Source organism: Bubalus bubalis, chromosome 11, assembly GCF_019923935.1.
Source record: "Bubalus bubalis isolate 160015118507 breed Murrah chromosome 11, NDDB_SH_1, whole genome shotgun sequence".
Taxonomy (NCBI): Eukaryota; Metazoa; Chordata; class Mammalia; order Artiodactyla; family Bovidae; genus Bubalus; species Bubalus bubalis.
The window spans coordinates 90,870,769-90,898,581 of NC_059167.1; the positions used below are offsets into that span (position 1 = coordinate 90,870,769).

At 39.5% G+C, this 27,813-nt stretch overlaps 1 protein-coding gene and 1 non-coding gene across 2 annotated transcripts; both read left to right on the forward strand.

The window, feature by feature from the left end:
• Positions 1-1,331: 1,331 nt before the first annotated feature.
• Positions 1,332-27,813, forward strand: MTFMT (mitochondrial methionyl-tRNA formyltransferase). Its single transcript, XM_006050175.4, has 9 exons — positions 1,332-1,625; positions 3,590-3,799; positions 7,826-7,948; positions 9,597-9,699; positions 13,256-13,331; positions 18,537-18,628; positions 25,830-25,908; positions 26,783-26,865; positions 27,395-27,813. The coding sequence occupies exons 1-9, from the start codon at positions 1,405-1,407 to the stop codon at positions 27,578-27,580; spliced, it is 1,173 nt and encodes a 390-aa protein (XP_006050237.4). The 5' UTR covers positions 1,332-1,404; the 3' UTR covers positions 27,581-27,813.
• TRNAG-UCC lies at positions 9,380-9,452 on the forward strand. The gene has a single exon. It is a non-coding gene; the product is annotated as a tRNA-Gly (tRNA).

Below are 27,813 nucleotides of genomic sequence, written 5' to 3' on the forward strand. Positions count from 1 at the left end.
TTCCACTTACCATGAGAGGATATTAGAAGATAACTTGATCGAAGGAATAGAAGGTTGAGATTGTATCTTCATCCCCTTCTCATATACAATCAGATGAGCAGAATCACTGGAAATATAGCCCCTCCCTTCCTCTCTGCCTATCTCTTTCTTTTCAACACACAGGTGAATTTGTCAGTGTCTATGCATACATCAGACAACTTCCCTCAGTAATTCCAAACTGTGAGAAGCAGAGGTCCCCACAGGGCATTAAAAGGATACATAGAGGTACTTCCCTGGCCAGCCGGTAGTTAAGATTCCACCCTTCTACTCCAGGGGACACCAGTTCAGTCCTTAGTTGGGGAAATAAAATGTCACATGACCAAAAAGTAAAAAATAAAAATAAATAAATTAGGCCAAGATATTAAAAAAAAAATAGTATTAAAAAGGGTACATAGAGAAAAACACTAAATCCATACAGGCAGGAACTTAAGGCTTCAGGGATGATGCCTGACCTTGACATTAAAGAATGGATAGTATTCAGAGAGGAAGTGGGGAGGGGAGCATAAGCTAAGGCACTGAAGCAGGGATGTGCAGAGCTCATAATTTAGGGAAAAGGACTGGCCCAGGGTCACTGAGCCTGAGGTTGTGTGATGGGGAAAGGTGGTCTGGTCTCCACTGTACAGACAGGTTGCAAAGGCCACTCAAGGACCTCAGAAATACAGAATCTAAGCACTAAAAGCGTTTAGATTCTTCTGAGGACAGCTTCCCCTGCCCATAGTCCTTGAGAATCTCTTCTGTGTTCTCCCTCTGTGCGGAAAGGTACCCACAAGGAATGGGAAAAAGTGGACCTTTGAGTCACTAAAGTGACTACAAACAAGAATTGGGGACACTGACTTCCGTAGTACTTGGGATTGCTGTGAAGGTTAGGATAACAGACTTTGGAGCCACGTGGGGCTAGCTGTGAGGACCTTACATAGGTAACTCCCCTAACTTCACGGAGTCTCAGATCCTCTTCAGTAAAATGGCTGTAATAATATCTACCTGGTATGGGTGATATGAAGATTAACTAAACAAAGGGGATCTAGTAAATATTAGTTATAATGGCTGAGAAAATGGTACAGAAATAAATACATAAATAGAGATTTCGTCATCAGAAAACATGTATGATTTGTTTCTAAAAAGAGTTGTTTGGGGAGATTGGCTAAATCGTGCAAACAAATGCAACAAAAGTCACGAGCACTTTTGAACCCGCAAATTCCTTTTCCAGCTCCAACACTGATGGGGCCCGCCTCCGATCAGGCAAGCCACGCCCCAGTCGCGGAAAGGCCTCGCGGGACGAGTTTCCGCCCCGGCCCCGCCCCTCCGTCCTGGCGCCTGCTCCCGCACCGCTACGCGCCTGCGCAGGGTAGGCCGCCCGCGGAAGAGATGAGGGTGCTGCTGCGGTGCTGCTGCGGGCACCTGCCAGTCGGGGGCGGCGCGGGCCGGAGGCCGAACCCACGCTGGCGAGCGCTGGCCAGGCTGAGCGCGTCCCCTGGCTGGAAGGACGGCCAGGGCGCTCGAGTCCGCGAGAAGCCGCCTTGGAGGGTGCTCTTTTTCGGCAATGACCAGTTCGCCCGCGAAACGCTGCGGGCGCTGCACGCCGCCAGGTACCAGGGCCGGGGATTGGGAGGCCCGGGTGTTGAGGGCGCAGCTGTGGAAACTCTGCGGCCGACCTCGAGGATTTGGGCTTCTCGTCGGGAAAAGCAGATGAGCGGGAGGAGCGTGAGCCCAGATCCCGGCGTCTCGGGCGCCCGGAAGGTGCGCCGCCCCCCTCGGCAGTCTTTGGGTGCCCGCCTGGTCCCGCCCAGCCGATCTACACGCCCCCGACTCTTAACGCGCTCTGAGCTCTACATGGCACCCCATGGTGTTGAGACCTTGCTGCCTGCTTTAACTGCATCACCTCTGTCTTGTCCCAGCACATCCCTGCCCCCTTTGCATGGAAACCGTGACCCAGAGAGGTTAAGAGATTGCCCAAGGTCATCAGCTGAGCAGATTGGGACTAAGATGGGGTCCGACTTCAAAGACCTCCCCTTTCCACTCTCTCCTACTCCGACTCAATATGATTTGTACTCGCTAATCCTTTGGGCTTCTTACTAGACACAGGCATCTCTCTGCACACGCTTGCCTTACACTTTGACTACCCATCTCCTCCCTGTATACAACCGGATCCAGTTTTCTGGGACTGAAACGAAGACATAGTCCAAAAGCGAACTGCTTTTCCAATGAATAAATTTATAAACCAGAACTCTTAGGTATACATTTAATATTTATTCTGCAGGGGGATCCTAGTTCCCCGGCTAGGAATCAAGCCTGGGCTCCCATAAGTGGAAGTGGGGAGTTCCAACCACTGGACCGCCAGGAAATTCCCTACATTTAGTATTTTAAAAATTCAACAAATTGTGATTCCTGGGGGGGGGGGGGGGGAATTATTTGAGATCTAGCCTGTCCAGAAGGTCCATGGTATGTGGTGGCTGTCCCCACATACACTGCTCTGCCTCCTTTCCCCTAGTCTGCATGTTTTGTTTCCCCATTCCTTGTTTTCCCCATGCACCCCAGACTCAGTTCTGTCATCTCCCGCCATCACGTCTTCCCTGCAAGTACTTCCCAGCAGACCCTCACGTTGACTCCTTCACGAATGCCCTTGTATTCCCGGTCCGCACACTCCGCTCTGTAACACACCCTGACACACTCCCTTCACACGTGCTCCCTTTGGACACTGTCTGTAACGCACTCTCTGCATGCCGCTTTCCCTGTGTGGTCTCCTGCGGCTCCTGATGCTTCTGCTGGTGCTTCACTTGGCGGCCCCAGTACTCCTGCACTTTCTGTTTTGGGCCCTCCTGTCTACTTCTTTTCTCATAACGCCTTAACATTTGATGCAATACCTGCCAAGTAAATGAACAGCCCCTGGCACTGGACTACTATGCAGCAGGTAAAAAATTGAGTAGTGCTACATACAGTGTCATGGAATGATGCCCATGGGGTGTGTGTGTATGTACATAGAAATATATACATACATACATACATATATATTTTTAAAATATTGTTTGAATAATGTGGTTATAGTAAAAAAAGAAAATTCAAAAAATTTAGAAGATACACGATGAAAAGTCAGTTCCTTCCTTCTCGTTCTCTCAGTTCCCAATTCTTCTCTTCAATTTCTTATTCTAGAAATGTTTGATGCATACATAAGCAAATGTATGCTTAACCTTTTTTTTTTAAAAGACTCACATAATATCATACAGTGTTAGAGAAAAAAACAAAATGCAGGACAGTATATATAATATTCCAGTTGTGTAAAATGTCTACTGTATGTGTTTCAGTGTGCACAGGAAATTTCTAGAACCGTAACAGTCTGAACAGTAGCCAGTAGCCACTTGCGGCTCTTTGAATTTAAACAATTAAAATTAAATAAATAAACCAAACTTTAGTCTCTCAGTTGCACTGGTTTTAACATTTACCCTTAAGTGCTTCGTGAATTAATCAGAAAAATGCCTTAGCAATGTATGAAGTAGTTTAACATTCCGTCATTGTCTTAACCCTGTCATATTTTCTTCTAATCTTTCCACCTTAGGGAAAACAAAGAAGAAGAGTTAATTGAGAAGTTGGAGGTGGTCACAGTGCCCTCCCCATCACCAAAAGGACTGCCAGTGAAGCAATATGCTGTCCAGTCTCAGCTTCCAGTGTATGAGTGGCCAGATGTGGGATCTGGAGAATATGATGTTGGTGTGGTAGCATCATTTGGCCGACTTTTGAGTGAGGCTTTTATTCTTAAATTTCCCTAGTAAGTTTTATTTGCAAGGAAATACAGTGTGCAGACCTTGGTCTTTATAGATTGGACCTGGTGTCGAAAGTGCAGCACAGTGTGACTTGAACTCTAATTCTGCTTGGTTCAGTATTTTCTTATAAAGTAAAAGATTTCATTAGTGGCCTGAATTGTTTTGTTTGTTTTGTGGCTCAAAACGACACAAGTTTATTGCCTTAATAGTTCTGTAGGTTAGGAGTCTACCTATGGCTCATGAGGTTAAAATCAGAGTGTTAGCAGGGCTTCATTCTTTTCTGGAATCTCTAGGGGAGAAGATTGCCCCTTCCAGCTTCTAGAGGCCACCGACTTTCTTTGGCCCATGGCACCCTTCCTCTATCTTCAAAACCAGCGATGGAGGATCCAGTCTTTTTCACTTCACATCTCTCCATTCCATTATCACTTTCTGACCTTCAACTAGGGAAGGTTCCCTGCTTTAAAGAATTCATGTGATTAGATTGGACCCACTGGATAATCCAGGATAATCTCTTTATCTCGAGGTCTTTTACCTTAACTGTATCTACAAAATGTGTAAGGTAACATATTCACAGGTTCTGGGGATTAGGACATAAACATCCTTGGAGATCCATTATTCAGCCAACACTGGAGGAGATGCTATGATTGGTTTCATGAGTCAGTAAGCACTGGCTCCAAACACCCCTGAAATCCTCTCTATGTTCCCATATTTTTCAGATACATTGCACAGTATTTGATCAGTTCAGTTTAGTCGCTCAGTCGTGTCCAACTCTTTGCGACCCCATGGACTGCAGCACACTAGGCTTCCCTGTCCTTCACTGTCTCCCAGAGTTTGCTCAGACTCATGTCCATTGAGTCGGTGATGCCATCCAACCATCTTATCCTCTGTCGTCCCCTTCTCCTCCCCTCTTCAATCCTTCCTAGCATCAGGGGTTTTTTTCCAGTGAGTCAGTTCTTTGCAATACTTTGCATCAGGTGGCCAAGTATTGGAGCTTCAGTTTCAGCATCAGTCCTTCCAATGAATATTCAGGACTGATTTCCTTTAGGATGGACTGGTTGGATCTCCTTTTGGTCCAAGGGACTCTCAAGAGTCTTCTCCAACACCACAGTTCAAAGAAGCATCAATTCTTCAGTGCTCAGCTTTCTTTATGGTCCAGCTCTCACATACATACGTGACTGCTGGAAAAGCCATAGCTTTGACTAGACAGACCTTTGTTGGCAAAGTAATGTGTCTGCTTTTTAATATGCTGTCTAGGTTGGTCATAGCTTTTTTTCCAAGGAGAAGGCATCTTTGAATTTCATGGCTGCAGTCACCATCTGCAGTGATTTTGGAGCTCCCCAAAATAAAGTCTGTCTCTGTTTCCATTGTTTCCCCATCTATTTGCCATGAAGTGATAGGACTGGATATCATGATCTTCGTTTTTTGAATGTTGAGTTTTAAGCCAACTTTTTCACTCTCCTCTTTCACTTTCATCAAGAGGCTCTTTAGTTCTTCTTCGCTTTCTGCCATGAAGGTGGTGTCTTTTGCTTATCAGGTTATTGATATTTCTCCTGGCAATCTTGATTCCGGCTTGTGCTTCATCCAGCCTGGCATTTCGCATGATGTACTCTGCATATAAGTTAAATAAGCAGAGTGATAATATACAGCCTTGTCATACTCCTTTCCCAATTTGGAACCAGTCCATTCCATGTCCAGTTCAGTTCAGTTGCTCAGTTGTGTCCATCTCAATTATGAAGTATGCAGTCATCGAGATTTCAATATTTGCACAAAGCCAAATGGTAAAAAAAGCAAGTCAAATGCAGAGCTGAAAATGAAAAACATGCCATAGTAATTTAAATTGTCTTACATGTCAGTTCTCATTACTGATATTTCAAGTCACATGGGAAGATTAATTAACATTACTGGCATGAAGTGTTAAAATGTATGATGCCCTTTATCACTGTCTATGGGCTCTCACCCACCCTCATTTAAGTTCTGTGTGTATGCCGACAGTTCCCAAATTTGTCCCTCCAGTTCAGATCTCTGTCTGAACTCGAGGCCCCTGGCACACACTGCCTTCTCTGCAGCTCTGCTGGATGTCTGAGAGGCACCTTACATTTAAGATATCCTGAACCTTTCACCCCAAAGCCTGATCCTTCCCCAAATCTTCATTTCAGCACATGGCAACTCCAGGCTTCAAGACCCAAAACCTCAGCATTATTGTTAATTCCTTATCTCACACCACACATCCAATCCGTCGGGAAGTTCTCTCAGCTCTGCCTTTGAAATCTGCCTAGAACGACGGCCTCTCATCACTTCTGTGGCCACCACTCTTGGCTCTTGTACTGCATAACCTCCTAAGTGGTCTTCACTTCTGTCTTGGGCCCTTCAGTCTTTTACCACCCAACACCACACGATCCTTTTAAAGTGTAAGTCAGTCATGTCACTCTGCTCAAAGTTCTCTGGTGGTTTTCCATCTCGCTCATAGTAAAAATCCAGTCCTTTTTTTTTTTTTCTTCCTGTTGGATTCATTATTGCTTATATCCCCAGTACTTAGTGCCAGGACATGAGTTGTACTTAGTAAATATTTGATGGATGAATGAGACTGGGCTGAACAGTGGAATTTAGAATATAGGAGGCTCATATATATAGGGGCTTCCCTGGTGGCTCAGTTGGTAAAGAGTCTGCCTGCATTGCAGGAGACCTGGGTTCGATCCCTGGGTTGGGAAGATCCCCTGGAGAACGGAATGGCTATCCTCTCTAGTATTCTGGCTTGGAGAATTCCATGGAGTATTCCATGTGGTCACAAAGAGTCCGACTCAGCTGAGTGACGTTCACTTTCACTTTATATATATATGTATATATATATGGACAGGGAGGCCTGGCGTGCTGTGATTCATGGGGTTGCAAAGAGTCGGACACGACTGAGCGACTGAACTGAACTGAACTGAACTGATATATATATACACACACATAGTCTCAAGTGCATACTCATGCTGATGGAAACATTATTAAACTAATGGCTGCTGCTGCTGCTAAGTTGCTTCAGTCGTGTCCGACTCTGTGCAACCCCATAGACGGCAGCCCACCAGGCTCCCCCGTCCCTGGGATTCTCCAGGCAAGAACACTGGAGTGGGTTGCCATTTCCTTCTCCAATGCATGAAAGTGAAAAGTAAAAGTGAAGTCGCTCAGTCGTGTCTGACTCTTAGCGACCCCATGGACTGCAGCCTACCAGGCTCCTCCATCCATGGGATTTTCCAGGCGAGAGTACTGGAGTGGGGTGCCATTGCCTTCTCCAAACTAATGGCAGATTAGTAAATTATTAAAATTGCTTATTTATGGGTGAAAAGCATATTGGGATACACACCAATGGTGAATAAATCATTCAGTGGGGATCTAAGAAGCTTGTTTTAGGAACTCTATATAAAAATTTAGTAAATTGAGGGTAATTATGTAATTTGACTAAAAATATAATTTTAGATTGTCCATGAGATGCACAGCTGGTTTGAGTGGTTCTTCTCATATAGTAAGAAAACACATTATATATGTTTATTTAAAAACTCCCAGATGTCACAAGCTGTTGTGGAACATCTTTGGAACAATGAATAGTTCTTGCTCTGTTATTGAGTTTCATGGGTCTCTTATGGCAAGAGAGTGTACTTAGCTCTGACTCCTGCTTTAGTTGGTTTGAGACTAGATTTAACTGTTTTTCAAATTTTCTGGCAACGTTTAATGATGAAAAATAGCATATTAGTTTAGGTAGCAGTAAACTAAGGGGCTTCCCCGGTGGCCCTGCGGTAAAGAATTCGCCTGCAATGCAGAAGCTGCAGGTTTGATCCCTGGGTCGGGAAGATCCCCTGGAGGAGGGCACAGCAACCCACTCCAGTATTCTTATGTGGAGAATCCCATAGACAGAGGAACCTGATGGGCTACAGTCCACGGGGTCTCACGGAGTCCGACACACTGAAGCGATTTAGCCCACATATATGCAGCAGTAAACTAAATGGTGAAAAAGCCCACTTTCACACTAATTTCTGTCTTGTCTAACTCAGTGGCATCTTGAACGTCCATCCCAGTTGCCTTCCGAGGTGGCGTGGTCCAGCCCCTATAATCCACACCATTCTGCATGGAGACACAATTGCTGGAGTAACGATTATGCAAATTAAACCCAGAAGGTAGAGCATATTTTCTTGTCCTGAGACTTTTTGTGAGTTTTGACTGTTGATGTCATTCTGCCTGAGGGAAAGGGGAGGTGGATAAGTGGGTGCTAATCACTAATTTCTCTAACTCCAGGATGCTTTTTTCTTCTGTTTCTTCCTGGTTTGTAACATAAAACTTATGTGTTTTAGAATTTACACAGTGTCTCTTTATACTTGTTAATGAAATAATGTTATTAACAGCTGGATTTCTGTAAATGACATTTGTAAGTGAAAGATGGATTTTTGCATATTGGTTGTCATAATCTCAGTTTTCTGCTGACCTTGGTTTTTATGGTCAAAATTTTTTGGAATCTGAAGTAATACATTGTATACCAATGTGTTATATAATTGTCTTTAATATTTAATTTCTTAAATCATACCTACAATCTAAAAAACAGTTATTTTAAATTGTACCAGGAGAGTATCTTAATACTCTGCCTGTTATCACCTAATGTCTCCAGAGAAAAGAAAAATTCACAAGTTCACAAGAATAAGTCAATATCTGGGATTTGCTTTAACTTCCAAAAAAAAAAAAGAGGGAAGGGTCAGATGAAACAAGAGTGGTGAAACTTTGGTAGTTCTCAAATCTGAGTGATGGTGTGTATGGGGATTCCTTAGATTGTTCATTCTGTTTTTGGAATGTTTGTAACTTTTCATAATAAGCATTTTACTAAAGCTTATAGGTAAAAAAGAGTTTAACAGACCACAGAGTTACATATTTAAAACAAAATATATTTCTAATAGAAGTTGATAGCCAATATTTGCAGAGCTTGATATAAAATTCAAGACTTGTGGCAATGCAAATACATTTGCACCCACTTGTAATCACTATTGATTATAATTCAGGCAAAACTTTTGTCCTTTGAGAAAGGAAATATTGAAAGGAATGATTATAAATTCCTTAATTATACTTCCTTGGAAAATAAATTCTTTGCTTTGTGCTTTCATTATATAATTAGAGACTTTCTCATACTATTTATTACTAATGGTAGAATTATTTGTGGTTTTAATTAAATCCCTGATGTGCAACTTTATACTTTTTTCCTTTGGGAAAAAATAAAATCTAAATATAGGCCAGATTTGCTCTCCCTTCTTTCTTTCTTTTTTAATTTTATGGATTTTAATAGTTTAGTAAAATGACTGTATTAGAATTTAATTTTGTTAAGCTCAAATATTGACTCCATATACAGCCTATATGACCAGAAAATGGTACTTAAGAGTAAAGCAGATGAAAACGCAGAAAATGGTGAAAAGTTAATAGGCTTAAACTCTCTAGTTAATAATAAACTCAAGTGATATTAGTAACATGCTAATGTTGCTCACCTTTCTTTCAGACTCACATTTCTCCCTTGCCGATGGCTAACAGTCATATTCATGGCCATGGTTAAACTACCCTTGTTGGGGACTTCCCTGGCGGTCCAGTGGTTAGGGTTCTGCGCTTCCACCACAGGGGGCCCAGGTTCAATCCCTGGTCAGGGAACTAAGATCCCACAAGTCATACATGTGGCCTAAAAAATAAACAAAAACTATCCTTGTGGTATGTAAACACTCATGTAGACAGACATATTGATCTTAAGAAATAGTCAGTGATCATGTTACTATTTGCTTTTGATTTTCTTGGTAGGTTTGATGTAGGTCCAATCCTCAAACAGGAAACGGTTCCTGTGCCACCCCAGAGCACCTCAAAGGAACTGGAAGCAGTGCTGTCAAGACTGGGTGCCAACATGGTACACTTTTCCAATATCCCCCTGCTGGTTTCCAAAGTGTTTATGATGAAGAGAATACTTTTATGATATATAATTTTAAACTTATTAAAAAAAATGATTTTTATCCCTGGCTTCCTAAAAATCAGCTTGGAAGTCTTTGAGAATTTACACAAAGGAGGTACTTAATCATGGCTTTTGAATGAACTATGTGATTTTATATGATCTATTGTATTCCATGGAGAGGCTTTTAGACTGTTCTTCCAATTTCACTCAGTCTCAGGGACATACCATTCATCCCTGTCAAACTGGACCAGGAGCATTTCCTAAGTAAGTCACAGCTTTCCTCCCACTTTTGTACCTATGTTCCAGTCATCTGCATCCATGTACTTTGGAATTCTGCTGACCCCCTTGCTGTAAATGAACTCTGGGACTTTTTCATTCTATCTGTCTGAGTAACTGCTTAATGACCCAATTAGTGATTTTCATCTGAACTAAACTTTCTGTAGAGGAAAACGTTCTCCCCTGGTTTATAGATGGTGCTTTCCATTCTAGGCACTCACCTCGGAAATGCTGTTACGATAGTCTCTGTCATTTATGGAGCACTGGCTTGTGTGCCAAGGACTGTATTAGATACTGTTATCAGATCAGATCAGTCACTCAGTTGTGTCCAACTCTTTGTGATCCCATGAATCGCAGCACGCCAGGCCTCCCTGTCCATCACCAACTCCTGGAGTTCACTCAAACTCATGTCCAACGAGTCCGTGATGCCATCCAGCCATCTCATCCTCTGTCGTCCCCTTCTCCTCTTGCCCCCAATCCCTTCCAGCATCAAGGTCTTTTCCAATGAGTCAACTCTTCGCATGAGGTGGCCAAAGTACTGGAGTTTGAGCTTTAGCATCATTCCTTCCAAAGAAATCCCAGGGCTGATCTCCTTCAGAATGGACTGGTTGGATCTCCATGCAGTCCAAGGGACTCCCAAGAGTCTTCTCCAACACCACAGTTCAAAAGCATCAATTCTTCAGCGCTCAGCCTTCTTCACAGTCCAACTCTCACATCCATACATGACCACAGGAAAAACCATAGCCTTGACTAGATGAACCTTTGTTGGCAAAGTAATGTGTCTGCTTTTGAATATGCTATCTAGGTTGGTCATAACTTTCCTTCCAAGGAGTAAGCGTCTTTTAATTTCATGGCTGCAATCACCATCTGCAGTGATTTTGGAGCGCAGAAAAATAAAGTCTGACACTGTTTCCACTGTTTCCCCATCTATTTCCCATGAAGTGATGGGACCGGATGCCCTGATCTTCGTTTTCTGAATGTTGAGCTTCAAGCCAACCTTCAAGAGGCTTTTCAGTTCCTCTTCACTTTCTGCCATAAGGGTGGTATCATCTGCATATCTGAGGTTATTGGTATTTCTCCCGGCAATCTTGATTCCAGCTTGTGTTTCTTCCAGTCCAGCATTTCTCATGATGTACTCTGCATATAAGTTAAATAAACAGGGTGACAATATACAGCCTTGACATACTCCTTTTCCTATTTGGAACCAGTCTGTTGTTCCATGTCCAGTTCTAACTGTTGCTTCCTGACCTGCATACAGATTTCTCAAGAGGCAGGTCAGGTGGTCTGGTATTCCCATCTCTTGAAGAATTTTCCACAGTTTATTGTGATCCACACAGTCAAAGGCTTTGGTATAGTCAATAAAGCAGAAATAGATGTTTTTCTGGAACTCTCTTGTTTTTTCCATGATCCAGCAGATGTTGGCAATTTGATCTCTGGTTCCTCTGCCTTTTCTAAAACCAGCTTGAACATCAGGAAGTTCACGGTTCACATATTGCTGAAGCCTGGCTTGGAGAATTTTGAGCATTACTTTACTAGCGTGTGAGATGAGTGCAATTGTGCGGTAGTTTGAGCATTCTTTGGCATTGCCTTTCTTTGGGATTGGAATGAAAACTGACCTTTTCCAGCCCTGTGGCCATTGCTGAGTTTTCCAAATTTGCTGGCATATTGAGTGCAGCACTTTTACAGCATCATCTTTCAGGATTTGGAATAGCTCAACTGGAATTCCATCACCTCCACTAGCTTTGTTCGTAGTGATGCTTTCTAAGGCCCACTCGACTTCACATTCCAGGATGTCTGGCTCTAGGTCAGTGATCACACCATTGTGATTATCTGGGTCGTGAAGCTCTTTTTTGTACAGTTCTTCTGTGTATTCTTGCCGTCTCTTCTTAATATCTTCTGCTTCTGTTAGGTCCATACCATTTCTGTCCTTTATCGAGCCCATCTTTGCATGAAATGTTCCTTTGGTATCTCTGATTTTCTTGAAGAGATCTCTAGTCTTTCCTATTCTGTTGTTTTCCTCTATTTCTTTGCATTGATAGCTGAAGAAGGCTTTCTTATCTATTCTTGCTATTCTTTGGAACTCTGCATTCAGATGTTTATATCTTTCCTTTTCTCCTTTGCTTTTCGCTTCTCTTCTCTTCACAGCTATTTGTAAGGCCTCCCCAGACAGCCATTTTGCTTTTTGCATTTCTTTTCCATGGGGATGGTCTTGATCCCTGTCTCCTGTACAATGTCACAAACCTCATTCCATAGTTCATCAGGCACTCTATCTATCAGATCTGGGCCCTTAAATTTATTTCTCACTTCCACTGTATAATCATAAGGGATTTGATTTAGATCATACCTGAATGGTCTAGTGGTTTTCCCTATTTTCTTCAATTTAAGTCTGAATTTGGCAATAAGAAGTTCATGGTCTGAGCCACAGTCAGCTCCTGGTCTTGTTTTTGCTGAATGTATAGAGCTTCTCCATCTTTGGCTGCAAAGAATATAATCAATCTGATTTTGGTGTTGACCATCTGGTGATGTCCATGTATAGAGTCTTCTCTTGTGTTGTTGGAAGAGGGTGTTTGTTATGACTAGTGCATTTTCTTGGCAGAACTCTATTAGTTTCTTCTGAATCCCTCAGAAGAAATGGAGTAGCCATCATGGTCAACAAAAGAGTCCGAAATGCAGTACTTGGATGCAATCTCAAAAATGACAGAATGATCTCTGTTTGTTTCCAAGGCAAACCATTCAATATCACAGTAATCCAAGATACTGTTATAGTATACTATTGTAGATGCTCTTATATCCTTTTTTTTTTTTACCTTTCCAACAAACCTTTTTCAACTGTTTTATAGATGATGACCTTTAAGGTCACAGATAAGTAAAACAGCTTTTTCCACAGAGACACAGCTAGTAGGCAGTGAAACTGGGATTTGAATCCAGAACTATGTGACTCCAGAGTACACTCTCTGTAAGTCTCCACAGCTTTCCTTCGTACAGAGTGAGAGTGTGGTTGGCTGAGCTCGGGCTTTTCTAACGGCCAGTCAGGGCTCACCATTCTCAGAAAGGAAATCGGTGACTTGTAGCCTGCAGAGAAGCAAGAGCTCCACTGAGACCCCACCAAGTAGATGGCTCTTCACGGCTTAAGCCAATTTATTGCCTGACCCCAATTTCATGGTACTGACTTGTAATGTATTTCTGTTTTTGTTTTTTTCATCTTGAATATATTTCTCTCCTTTTTTTTTTTTTAAAGCTTATTTCAGTTTTGAAAAATTTGCCTGAAAGTTTGAATAATGGAAGACAGCAGCCAGCCGAGGGGGCGACACATGGTAAGTGCAGATGGCCCAGAACCTTACGTCTTTCCTGAGGTTTTGTTTGTCGTGATTGGCATCTGAACCCTCTGACTTCCTCACTTGAACATTTCCCTTAATTTGACTAAAGATCGAGTGTCCACCTGCAGGTCTGTTTCCAGAGAATGATTGGTAAGGGATCTTTCTCCCTCTTCACGTGTAGCCCTATGAAAGATTAAAACAATTTTTTCTATTCTTTTTATCGAAAAGTACCAAACACGAAGGTAAATTGAAAGACAATGAATACCTGTTTAATCCAGAGTCAACAATTACTAATGTTTGTTCACCTTGTAAAGTCTCTGTCTCTTGTCATATTTTCTTTATATATATGTGTATGTGTTTATATAGTATATATATTTTAATTTCTGCTGTACCATTTGGGGTCTTCCCAGGTGGCACCGGTGGTAAAGAACCTGCCTGCCAAAGTAGGAGAAGTAAAAAAACAAGGATTCGATCCCTGGGTTGGGAAGATCCCCTGGAGGAGGGCATGGCAGCCCACTCCAGTATTCTTGCCTGAAGCGCCCCATGGACAGAGGAGCCTGGTTGGCTGTGGTCCATAGGGTCACAAAGAGTTGGACACGACTGAAGCAACTTAGCACATACCATTTGGAAGTATGCATTATAACTTTTCATCCCTCAATATTTTAACATGCATCTCCTAGGAAAAGTGAACATAGCCAGTCCATATTTAAATTTTCCTGTCTAAAAACATATTTTATAGCTGTATATTTTTTCAGACTAGGATCCAGTTACGGTGAGTTGTGTGTCTCTTTAGTTTCATTAGAGTAATTCCTCCACTGCTTTTTTTCTATGTCATTAACTTTTTGAAGAGACCAGGCCAGTTGTCTCTTTCCTTTCAGTATTTAGTTCAGTGTTTAGTTTTTCTAGCCCTGAAAGTTCCTGTAAATCAGAAGTTCTCAAGACTTGATTAGATTCAGGCTTAAAGTTGTGGAAAGAGAATTTCATAGATGATACTGTGTTCCAGTGATATTTGTTTCTGTTTGTTTTTAACCTTGTGTTGCTTTTTATGTTAACTTGTGATTTAATTTTATTTCTTGACTATGTGAGACATTTTCATGACTCAGAATTTAAAACTGTTTGGAGGATATACTTGGGGAAGTCTCTGGAATTGAACATGAGCACATACATGCGCGTGGGGAAGTCTCTGTCTCTGTTGCAGTTGTAGCGTGTCGAATACCAGGTTGCATCAAAGCTAGTGAAGCTAAGTTTGATCACTTGGTTGAGGTGGTGACCACCAGATCTTTCTACTGTGAAGCCATGTTTCTCCCTTTGCAAATGACAGGTGATCTGTGGGGTAATACTTTGATATCCGTGCAGATATCTGGTTTCCTAGAGGCTCAGCAGTAAAGAATCTGCCTACAATGCAGGAGATGCAGAGACACGGGTTCAATCCCTGGGTCAGGAAGATCCCCTGGAGGAGAAAATGGTAAACCACTCCTGTATTCTTGCCTGGAAAATTCCGTGGACAGAGGAGCTTGGCAGGCTGCAGTACATGGGGTTGCAACAAGTTGAACGTGAATGAGCAACTAAACAGCAACAACCTTTCACAATTTTAGCAGGGATTGATGCTCCTTCCTTCAATGAATTATTTCAATGAAAATCAAAATGGTTATTTTCCAGTTCCTTTTATATTTAATGGTTGGCATTATTCTGTAAAGAGCTTTTCCTCATTAGTTGGGGGTGAATTTTAATTCATCCTAGAAGGGCAGGATAATTTCTTAATTCTTTCTGTAATTATCAATTTTTAAAATAGGGAGTTGGCACCATAATCACCTTCAGTTATGATGGCAAGTGAATTTTTGTATTATTTGACTTGTGGATTTTTATTTATTGTGTTTTATAGTTAATCACATTCCTAATGCTTTGTGCTGCTCAAGCTGTCCCAAATTTGGCCAGTGGTGGCCTCTTAAACTTGGCTCCTGCATCCTTTTGATATCCCCCCACCCCCAAAATAGTTTTTGAGTGCTTCCTTGTTTTTTCACAAGATGTCCCAGGCTCACCTTATAAATTCTGTGCCCCATGTTGGAATCAGCCATCTCTCCTTTGTTCATTTTAGCTGGGGAGTAGTATTTAGAAACTATCTGATACCATGATGTGTTCCAAAATGAGGTATCAGAAAAGGCTAGGTATTATATATTTTTTTAAATATTTGAGTTGATACTGTTTCTAATTCAAATTTTAAAGTACAGGATTTTTCTTGTATTTTCTCTTACACAAAAAAGCTTTTAAAAATCAATTCTGTACCATTTTTTATTTGCTGTGCATAAAATAATTTCAAAATTGCAACACCAATATTACTGTGAAAAATTTAAGTACTAAGTAAGAGTTAAGATCTACAATTTTTTTTTTTTTTGGTCCTTAAAATATATTCTTCTAAAGTATATAGTCAGAGTACTGGGTTCAAAACTTACTGGAGATAATTATTTTTTCCATGTGGCTTTGTTATCTAGTTTGATATTAGATTATATAGTTAAGTTTCTTTGTTTCAGTTTGGTTTTATTTTTCAGGGTTGCCTTTTTCCTCTTTACAACTAAATCTTAGTTTTGAATATTTGAAACATTTACATGATTCAGAGTTAAAAGCATTTGGAAAGGTTGCACAGAGAAGTCTTCCATCCCATTCCTATCTCCTTGGATCCTGTTTCTCTCCCTCTAGAACTGTTAGTTTCTGATTTAGCCTTTTAGTTGTTTCCTTTATAAAAATAAGCAAAAACACATACTTTAAAACTGATTTTTTTCTTTTTTATTCCACAAAGGATGGCTTAAAATACACACTCTTCTGCATCTTTCTTTTTTTCACTTTACAGTGTATGCTGGTGATCATCTATCAATAAGAAGTTTTCTTTTTTTTTTTTTTTTAAATTAATTAAAGATTTTTATTAAATTTCAATCCCGGAACATTTTAATAGATGAACTATCTCAATAGTTTTTGTTTTAATTTGTGAAACACAAGGCTTCTTGAATCACGAGTCCTAATATTTTCCTAGGAATGAGGCCACGTTACAATCTTAATTAGTCCCTTAAACTTTACAGACATTATTTTATTTTTATGTCTGATGCCAGTTTAGCACAGAGTACTTTTGCAGTAATTTTCCTTTGGAATTCTATTTTTAATCTTTGAGGTTAGACTTAGAGGTTTATGGAGAATGTGTACAGGGGAGGGTAACTGTTACATCAGTCATATTTAATCAGTCCATTTATTCTGAATTTCTTGCATACAGAAAAGTGAAGTAAGCCAGAAAGAAAAACACCAATACAGTATACTAACGCATATATATGGAATTTAGAAAGATGGTAACAATAACCCTGTGTACGAGACAGCAAAAGAGACACTGATATATAGAACAGTCCCATGGACTCTGTGGGAGAGGGAGAGGGCGGGAAGATTTGGGAGAATGGCATTGAAACATGTAAAATATCATGTATGAAACGAGTTGCCAGTCCAGGTTCGATGCACGATACTGGATGCTTGGGGCTAGTGCACTGGGACGACCCAGAGGGAGGGTATGGGGAGGGAGGAGGGAGGAGGGTTCAGGATGGGGAACACATGTACACCTGTGGTGGATTCACTTTGATATGTGGCAAAACTAATACAATTATGTAAAGTTTAAAAATAAAATAAAAAAAAACAACTAAAATAAGAATTATTACTAAAATCATTTTTTAAAATAATACATACATTTGACTGTGGAATACACAACAAAGAACTAATTTATTATTAATATTACAAGAATGCTGTTCACTTTGCTACACTTAGATATTTTTCAATAAGATGTGGTGTGTTTTCATTAAACAATATAGATTAGCTTATTTTCACTTGTCACTTCAAAATTGTTAAAATACAAGATAGGAAAGAGGCCTTTGTCTTGTAAGTAAGACTTTCTTGCTTTTTCAAGACAATTCAGACTAGTGCTAGCTTCCTGAGGCTGTCCCGATGGGATATTTATATAAATCAGTTTGATTATATTAATACACTGTATTGATCTACAATTCATCTAATTGTTGAAAGGATATTAATGGATTCCATTAATCCATTTTCTAATTTCCACATGTTCTGAGGACAATAAATCTTTAGTTCTCATGTTCTTTTTTATGGCAGTATAGTTCTCATTTGTATGGAAAAATCATAGTTTAATCAATAGACCCCCTTATTGGTAGACATTTGGATTATTTCTAATCTTTTGCTATTTCCAATAATGCTACTATGAATAACTTTATGCATATGTTACTTCCTAGTCTAAGAGATAAGAAATTGTGTCTTCGAGTAGTTTTAATTCACATTACTCCTTGAGTAAAGTTGAGGAACTTTTCATGTTTAAGGACTATTTGCATTTTTTTTTTTTTCTGAGAAGAGTCAATTATATCTTTTGCCCATTTTTCTATCCAATTTTTGGTTTCTTTTGTCCCAGTTTTTAGGAGTACTTTGTGTAATAGATATAAATAAATCTATATAATACATATACAGTGCTCCTAAATATAATATAAATATAAGTAACACACACATATATATAATACTTATATGTAAATACTTACATTTATTATATAGATATATCTCTCATGCAATATGTATAAATAGATATAAAATACTGTGATATAAATTGCAAATACCTTGCTTGTCATTTGTCTCCTGGCTTTATTTGTGGCATTTTTTTTTTGTCTTACAAAAGTTTTTTATGTAGTCACATTTATCATTCTTTAATTGCTTCTGGACTTTGAATCATAAAAGAACTTTTTCTCTTCCTAGGTTATAAAGAAATTTACCCATGCTTTCTTCTGTGCTTAGTCACTCAGTTGTGTCCGACTCTTTGCCACCCCATGGACTGTAGCCCGCTAGGTTCATCTGTCCGTGGTGATTCTCCAGATAAGAATACTGGAGTGGGTTGCCATGCCTTCCTGCAGGGAATCTTCCCAACCCAGGGAATGTTTTCTTCTAGTATTTTTATTTATTATGTATGTATGTGTATGTATATATACACACATATGTATGTGTATGTATATATATACACATATGTATGTGTATATATATGGGAAATTTAAGACATACAGAAGTTGAGAAAATAATATGATGAATTTTCTATCATTCAGATCATTCTCTCTGTCATTCTGTATTATTATTATGGTCATTGACCTGATATTCATTCTTGCCATTGGTTTTCTCTCACAGCCCCTAAGATTTCTGCTGCTACCAGCTGTATTAAATGGGAGGAACAAACTTCAGAGCAAATATTCAGACTTTATCGTGCTGTTGGAAATATAGTAAGTTGGAACTCAAATTGCAGTTATACCTAATTGTGTGTGTATATGTGTGTGTGTGTTGTAATTTACTTTCGAAGTATTTTTATTTAGGAATAAATCTCAGAAACAAAACCTAAGGATCCTGAAATTCATTTTTTCATTTAATTAACTATTTTATTTTTGACTGCGCGGGCTCCTCATCGCAGTGGCTTCTCTCGATGTAGAGCTCGGGCTCTAGGTACACGGGCTTCAGTAGTTGAAGCATGTGAGCTTGGTAGTCACGGCTCGCAGGCTCAGCTGCTCCTCAGCATGTGGGGTCTTCCTGGACCGGGGATGGACCTGTGTCCCCTGCATTGGCAGGCAGATTCTTAATCACTGGACTACCAGGGAGGTCCCTGAAATTAATTTCTAAATGAACTTTTTCTTCATCTCCAAGTGAAACTCTATAACCATTAAATAACAACTCCCCATTCTACCCATCCCACCATCCCTGGTAATCACTATCTACTTTCTATTTGTGAATATGCCTATCATGCTGCTGCTGCTGCTGCTAAGTCGCTTCAGTCATGTCCATAGTTGTGTCCGTGCTGTCTGTGCGACCCCATAGATGGCAGCCCACCAGGCTCCCCCGTCCCTGGGATTCTCCAGGCAAGAACACTTGAGTGGGTTGCCATTTCCTCCTCCAATGCATGAAAGTGAAAAGTGAAAGTGAAGTCGCTCAGTCGTGTCCAACTCTTCACGACCCCATGGACTGCAGCCTACCAGGCTCCTCCATCCATGGGATTTTCCAGGCAAGAGTACTGGAGTTGGATGCCATTGCATTCTCCGATGCCTGTAATAGGCACCTCATATAAGTAGAATCATACAATATTTGTCCGTTTGTGCCTGGCTTATCTCACTTAGCATAATGTTTTCAAGTTTCATTCATGTTGTACCATGTATCAAAATGTCATTCTTTTTTAGGGCTGAATAACATTCCATTGTATATATATGTAGCACATTTTGTTTATCCATTTGTATCTTGATGGCCATTTGAGTTGTTTCCACCTTTTAGCTAATGTGAATAATGCTGGTATGAATGTGGATGTACAAATATCTGTTTGAGTCCCTATTTTAATTCTTTTGTATATCCGACATTCATTTTTTAATAGAATCTTTTTTAACTTTTTTATTTTTTAGTTTATTTTTTGGTTTCAGTGAGTCTTTGTTGCTGTGCATGGGCTCTCTTACTTGAGGCGAACAGGGTCTCCTCTCTAGTTGAGGCTTCTCATTGTGATGGCTTCTCTTGTTGCATGGCACAGGCTCTAGGGCACGTGGGCTTCAGGAGTTGCTACACTCAGGCTCAGTAGCTCCAGGTCCTAGGCTCTGGAGAGTGGGCTCCATAGTTAGCGCATGGGGCTAGTTGCCCTGGAGCGTGTGGGATCTTCCTGGACCAGGGATTGAACCTGTGTCCCCTGCATTGGCAAGCAGATTCTCAACCACTGGACCACCAGGGAAGTCCCAAGTTTGGGGCTTTTAATGGACTACCTTTGTTGGTTAAAATGGAGAACTGCCTTTGAATATCTGTAACATGCCCAGTTCTTCAGTGAGGATTACAACCTTATGTTATGGGTATTATCCCATTTTAAGTTGACAAATTGAGGCTTAAAGTAGATGCTCAATGAATGGCTATTGAATGTTGCTGATGGTCACATTGTTAGTGAGAGTCAGGTTTTGAACCAGATCTGCCTGACTTCAAACCCTGTACTTTTCCCACTGTAATAGAATGGCATTAGGGAAAGGAACATTGACTTTAGAACCAGACAGATCTGGATTCCAGCTTCTCTCTGCTACTTCCTAGCTTTGTAGACTTGAGAAAGTTATTTAACTTCTGAGATTTAGTTAGTTCATTTGAAAAGTAGAATGACATATTGTATATAAAGCATCTAGTACAGTATCTGATGCCTACTATACCTACTGTTCATTAAAAAAAATAATTTATTGAAAGCCTATTATGTGCCAGGCATTGTTCTAGGTGTTAGAGGTGATGTGGGAAAGCAAAAACAAATAAGCAAATAAATAAGGATAATATCAGATAGTGTGATAAGCTCTTCAGTGAAAATTAATGGAAGATAATGTGATAGATTCACTGGTGGCTATTTTAGATTGGATATCTGTTTGGGGAAGGCCACTCTGAACTGACATTTAAGCTGAGGTCTGAAAGACAATTAAGGAGAAAGTCATGCCTAGATCAGGAAAAGAGCATTCCAGGCAGAGGGAGCAGCTAATACAAAACTCAAGTAAGCTAAATCAGATAAAGATTTACCAAAAAAGAAAACTACAGATCAATAGCCCTTATTAACATAGAGGCAAAAATCCTTAATAGAATTAACCAACTGAGTCAAACAACATGTAGAAAAGGATTATACACCATGGTTACATGAGATGTAGCCCAGGAATACAAGGTCAGTTCAGCACAGAAAAATCAACGTAATACACCATATTAATAGAGTAAAGGACAAAAACCATGTAACTGTCTGTGTAGATAAAGAAAAGGCATTTGAAAAATCCAGTATCTTTTCATGATAAAAATATTCAACAGACTAAGAATAGACAGGAACTTCCTCAAACTGGTAAAGAATATCTACCAAAAAGAAAAAAACAACCCAAAGCCAACATCATATTTAATGGAAGAAGATTGAAATTGTTCCCTCTAAGATCAGGAACAAGATAAAGATCTCTACTCTCACTGCTTTTTAAAAAATTTTTATTTTTAATTGGAGGATAATTGCTTTACAGTGTTGTGTTGGTTTCTGCCTTACAACAACTCACCACTTGTATTCATACTGGAGGTTATAGCCAGAGTAATTAGACAAGAAAAAAAAGGAACAATGTAAAACTATGTCTATAATATTATATATAGAAAATTATAAAGACTTCCCCCTCCAACGGAGAAGGCAATGGCAACCCACTCCAGTACTTTTGCCTGGAAAATCCCATGGACGGAGGAGCCTGGTAGGCTGCAGTCCATGGGGTTGCTGGGAGTTGGACACCTGAGTGTGACTTCACTTTCACTTTTCACTTTCATGCATTGGAGAAGGAGATGGCAACCCACTCCAGTGTTCTTGCCTGGAAAATCCCAGGGACGGGGGAGCCCGGTGGGCTGCCGTCTATGGGGTCGCACAGAGTCGGACACGACCAAAGAGACTTAGCAGCAGCAGCAGCAAACAGCCCCCCTCCAAAACAAATAGAGCTAATAAACAGCAAAGAATTCCTAAGTACATGGAAAGACCTCTGTGTTTGCGAATAAGATTTAATATTGTTAAGATGGCACTGTTGCCCAAATTGATCTACAAACTCAACACATTTCCTATAGAAATCCTACTTGACTTCTTTGCAAAAATGGACAAGTTTATCCTAAAACTCATATGGAATCCCAAGAGGTCCAGAATAGACAGAAAATCTTGAAAAAGAACAAAATCGAAGGACTAATAGTTCCTGATTTTACAACTTACTACAAAGCTACAAAAATCAAGGCAATGTGATACTGAAAAAGATAGACATAAAGCTCAATGGGATAGAACTGAGAGTCTAGAAATAAACCTGTACATATATGGTCACGTGATTTGTGATAAGGATTCCAAGAGAATTTGATGGGGAAAGAATAGTCTTTTTACCACATGGTGCTTGGACAACTGGATATTCAGAATAAAATGGATTTGGATCCCTACCTCACACTACATATAAAAATGAGCTCAGTATGGATCAGAATCCTAAATGTAAGAGCTAAAACTATGAAAACTCTTAGAAGAAGATATATTAGTATATCTTCATGACCTTGAAGTATGCAGTGGTTCTTAGATATAATGCCTGAAGAATAAGCAACAAACTAAAAACAGAGAAATTGGATTTCAAAATTTAAAAGAACACTAACAAGAAAATGAAAAGACAACCTACATAATAAAAGAAAATATGTGCAAATCATATATCTGCTGAGAGTCTAGTAACCAGTATATATAAAGAACAAAGAACTCTCATAGCAAAAAGGCTAAGATTATTAGCAAAGATCTAGTAACATGATAAGAAAATCAGCAAAGGATCTACATAGACATTTATCCTAAGAAAATATATAATTGGCCACTAAGCATATGAAGAGATAGTCAATGTCATTAGTCATTAGGGAAATGCAAATCAAAACTATACTGAGACACCACTTCACACTTACTAGAATTGCTGTTATTTTTTAAAAAAAACAAACATAATCAGGGTTGATGAGGATGTGGAGAAATTTGGAACCCTCATTCATTGTTGGTGGAAATGTAAAATGGGGCAGCTTCTTGAGAGAACAGTTTGACAGCCAAAAGTTAAAACAGTTAAACACTACATAATAATGTTTATCTTCTGCAGTTCACCTTTCCTCCCTACTGAGAAGTGCTTGTGCTATAACAGAAGAAATGCTTATCTTGCAACCAGAAAGTGAAATTTGATTCCTAGAGCTGCTGTGTATTAACGAAGAGCAAGATTCTTAACTTCTCTGAGCTTTTGCATTTTACCTGTAAAATGAGGTTAATGACCAGGTCCCCAACTGTCAAGATGAAAGGAGATTTAAACTGTCAATTTAAATCCATGCCAACATATGATTTTGACAGTAATGATAGTGAACACAGAAATGACTGTATTCTTACTGTCCCTCTCCTTTCTGCAGTGCTCTGATGCTAAGGTGAAGATGAGCTTTACCTCCCCAAGAACAAGTACTGTGTATTCTAATTCTGTACCTGTATCATATTTGTCAGATCAGATCAGATCAGTCGCTCAGTCGTGTCCGACTCTTTGCGACCCCATGAATCGCAGCACGCCAGGCCTCCCTGTCTATCACCAACTCCTAGAGTTCACTGAGACTCACGTTCATCGAGTCAGTGATGCCATCCAGCCATCTCATCCTCTGTCGTCCCCTTCTTCTCTTGCCCCCAATCCCTCCCAGCATCAGTCTTTTCCAATGAGTCAACTCTTCGTATGAGGTGGCCCAAGTATCGTATTTGTAGCCCTCTGTAAATATAAACGATTTTCAGTCAGTAAACGTGTTTCAGAAGTCTTTATAGAGTTCTTTGAAAGAGAAAAGGTTACACACATGAAAATCATTTCATGACTTACTGGAAGCTGGTGAAAGAAGAATCAGTCAGCAAATTATAGAAGAGGATATTATACCAAAATATGACATAGATAAAGTTGTGAATATTTTTCTTCAAATGTGTTTAATTCTCTGATTTAACCATTCACATCTTTGAAACAACCTATCTTATTCTGAAAGTTAAATGTCCTGTTGAGGTGGCCATGAAAAGAGCCCTGAGCTGAGAATGAGAAAATGTCGATTCTGGTCCTTGGCTCTGCCATTAACCAACTGTGTCTAAACGTGGGGAAACGGGTGCATTTCTCTGGGCCTCACTTTCCTCATCTATGAAATAGAGGACTGAACTGCAGTCTGAAAATTAATTTACTTCAGAAATTCGAAAGAACTTATTTTCCTGGTGTATGTTAATTTCTGTTAGCCTATTTAAATCAAAGTCTAATAAAAGTAGCATCTCACTGTGGGGAAAGACAAGATGGATTATCCAATATATAGTGTTGGGATGGCTGGTTAGCCAAAAGAAAGGGAGCCTTCAAGTCTCATCTTTTAAAATCAGAATAAAATCTAAATGGATCAAAATGAAACCAAAAAGAACTGGGAAAAAGCATAGTTGGATAATTTTGTAATATTTGATAAATGTGGATAGGCCTTTTTAAGCATGATATGTACCAATGAAGTCATGAGAGAAAAGGCTAATAAATACAACTTAATAAAATAAAAAACTTAAGCATGGGAAAAATTACCCAATATTAACAGTCAACAAACTAGAAAAATATTCATAATACACCTGAGAACTAAAGAGCTAATTTCCTAAAAATATAAAAGCATTTCATGAATTAATGAGATGAACAACTCAGTTTTTTTTTTTAATGAGCAAAGGGCATAAACAGGCCTAAGAAATAAAATGTGCAAGTGCAAGTAGATATGCACTACTCCTTAGCCTCATTAATAATAAACAGAAATAGACTGTCATTTTTTTCCTCTTATCAAGATTGTTTAACAGTAAAATGTTGATGTTTTTTAAGTGGTCCACTTAAAAAAATAGCTATTGGGACTTCCCTGGTGGTCCAGTGGGAGCCCTGGGCTCAAACCCTGCTCGGGGAACTAGCTCCCACATGCCGCAACTAAGAGTTCATGTGCTACAACTAAAGACCCAGTGCAGCCAAATGAATAAATAAATATATTAAACAACAACAGATTATTCTCCAGAAATATAAAAGTCCTCAAAGATATATATGCCAGGCTACTTATCACATTTAAAGTTTTTTGTAATTTTGTAATATGTTATAAAATGTCTATCATAAAAGCATTGGTTGCATAAATTATGGTACATTTTATAAAATGGAATATTGTCCAGCAGATAAAAGAGTGAAATAGATAAGTGTGTACTGATGAAAATTTGTCCAGTTTATGGTTAAGTAGAAAAAAAAAATCCTTGTCAAACACTATGTTTTAGATTTTTGTGATAATTATATGTGTGAAAAAAATACAAGGACATACACATCAGGCTACTAACTGTGGTTACCTCTTGGGATGGGAGGTGACCTCTGGGCCTCACTTTCCTTGTCTATGAACGAGAGGACTGAACTGCAGTCAGTCCTTGAAAAACCTGATGAGACTGAACTGCTCATCATTTATGTTACTTAGTGCCATTTGCAGCCTGGATTTAGTGAAAAAATTTTTTTTTCCTGTGATAAAAGTTTTATAAGCAAAAATTTACCACCAGTTTTGCCAGCACTGCATTTTCACTGTTTGTCTTTTGCCTTGTAGGATGACTGGATTGGTGTTCGATCAGTGATGCTTAAGAAAATTATTCATTTTCTAATTTTTTAACATTAATGGTTGTAATGCTTGCATTTTTATAATGAGCATGATTTTTAACTAGAAATATTAATAAAGATATACATTGATTAAAAATGGTGTTTAATTTTAAGATCTTGTAAATCCCTAGGGCCGATGCAGAGGGTCATGTTATGTTCTGTTTCATAAGGTTTAGAGACTGAGTTCCCAGTTCCACTGTAATTGGGAGAGAAGTCAGGCCAGATTAACACAAAATAATAATTGAAAAGTGTTGGGGATTGAGTGTATTTTTTTATTCTCCTTTCATTTTATTTGCAGATTCCGTTGCAGACACTCTGGATGGATAATACCATTAAACTTCTGGATTTGGTAGAAGTTGATAATTCAATCCTCAGTGGTACTTACTTTTGAATAGCTGTCATGGAAAATGTTTTCAGTATAGTCCGTTTGAAAATGTGTCTGTTTTACCATGAATCACCTTTACTAAAAATAAGGATTCTTTCAGTTTGTTTCAGCTCAGTAATTGTAATACTTTACATTCATTTATAATGTTATTCTTTGCAGTGTCCATTCACATGTATTTCCTCTCTTAACCATTGTAAGAAACTGAGAAGTAGATACCAGTGTTACTATCCCATATTAAGCTCTGTGATTTCCTCTCTTAAGGTTTTCAGGGAATGCAGAATGATTAGGTTAATTTCATTCTGATAAATATCATAATGAAAATCTCTGGGCAGCTCGGTGAGAATCTTAGGCCAGGGTGGAGCATTTCATGATCTGGTCCATTCAGAGGCTCGTTCGTGTCCTACCATCCTGGTAGACTGAAGGAATGTGAGCCACAGAGGGAGCTGGTGTAGTTCACAGGGTGTCAGAGTTACCCAGGGATCTAGGAACTGGGATTTGTTTGGTCATGGATAGAGGGCCCAGCTTAGATCCTAAGTTTCCTTGTATATCTCTCCACTGCAAGCTAGTTATTTCACCCAAATGGTCAAAACTTCTAGGTTCAACATTTTAGGTTGATCTCCAGGACACTGAGTAAAGGACTAATAGCTGCTTATGTGTATGGAAAGGTTCCTGTTGGGTTCAAGATACACACAGAGCACCATGACTCTCTTGTAAGTTTTGGATTACAGTCAGGGCATCAGCAGATGTGTGCTCTCCAGTATTAGTACTGTCTTGCAGAATGTTTCCTTTGATTTTTAAGAAGCACTATGAAGTTGTGTAATTATTCTCTCTCTCATATCCCTGTTTTCCTCCTTCTCTTTCTTTAGATTCAAAATTAACAGGACAAGCTGTTATTCCAGGATCAGTAATATACCACAAACAGTCACAAATACTGCTGGTGTGTTGCAAGGTACACTTTCCTTTAGTTTCACGTTATTACACTTCTTTTGAGTTTATAGTTTATATCATTTGTCATTTTTGGTTGGGTCATCACTCAACTAACTGTCCATCAGATTGTGATGAAGTTTTACCAAGGTGTTACTATTGCTCAGACAATGGAAAAGGATTCAGTAACTTTGTTGTTGTTTAGTTGCTAAGTCGTGTCCAACTCTTTTGCGACCCCATGGACTAGAGCCTGCCAGGCTCCTCTGTCCATGGGATTTCCCAGGCAAGAATACTGGAGTGGGTTGCTATTTCCTTCTCCAGGGGATCTTCCCAACCCAGGGATGGAACAGCATCTCCTGCATTGGCAGGTGGATTCTTTACCACTGAGCCACCAGGAAAGCCTATCATTTATGTTATTTAGTGCCATTTGCAGCCTGGATGTTGTAAAGATTTGTTTGTTTGTTTTTTGTGTGTGTGTTAAAAGTTTTATAAGTAAAAATTTACCACCAGTTTTGCCAGCACTGCATTTTCACTGTTTGCCTTTTGCCCTTTAGGATGACTGGATTGGTGTTCGATCAGTGATGCTCAAGAAAACACTAACAGCTACTGACTTCTACAATGGATATTTGCACCCCTGGTACCAGAAAAATTCCCAAGCTCAACCAAGCCAATGCAGATTTCAGACTCTCAGACTTCCACCAAAGAAGAAGCAGAAAAAAAAAATTGTTGCTATGCAATAGTGCACCAAGTACTTTGGAAGAAGATGGACAAGAACCTACTATATACTTGTAATTCGTTAGAAGCCTTATTTACAAGGAATTATCTTGACTTTCAAAGAATTTGATGCCGTTGAAAGGGAAGATTATTGTCAAAAAGATGAATTACCTCACTTTGCATTTTCCGTCTAACAGTTAAAAATCGCTTTTTCTGTTTGAATAAAAAGAAAAGTTTTAAATTAAATTTTTATTTATAA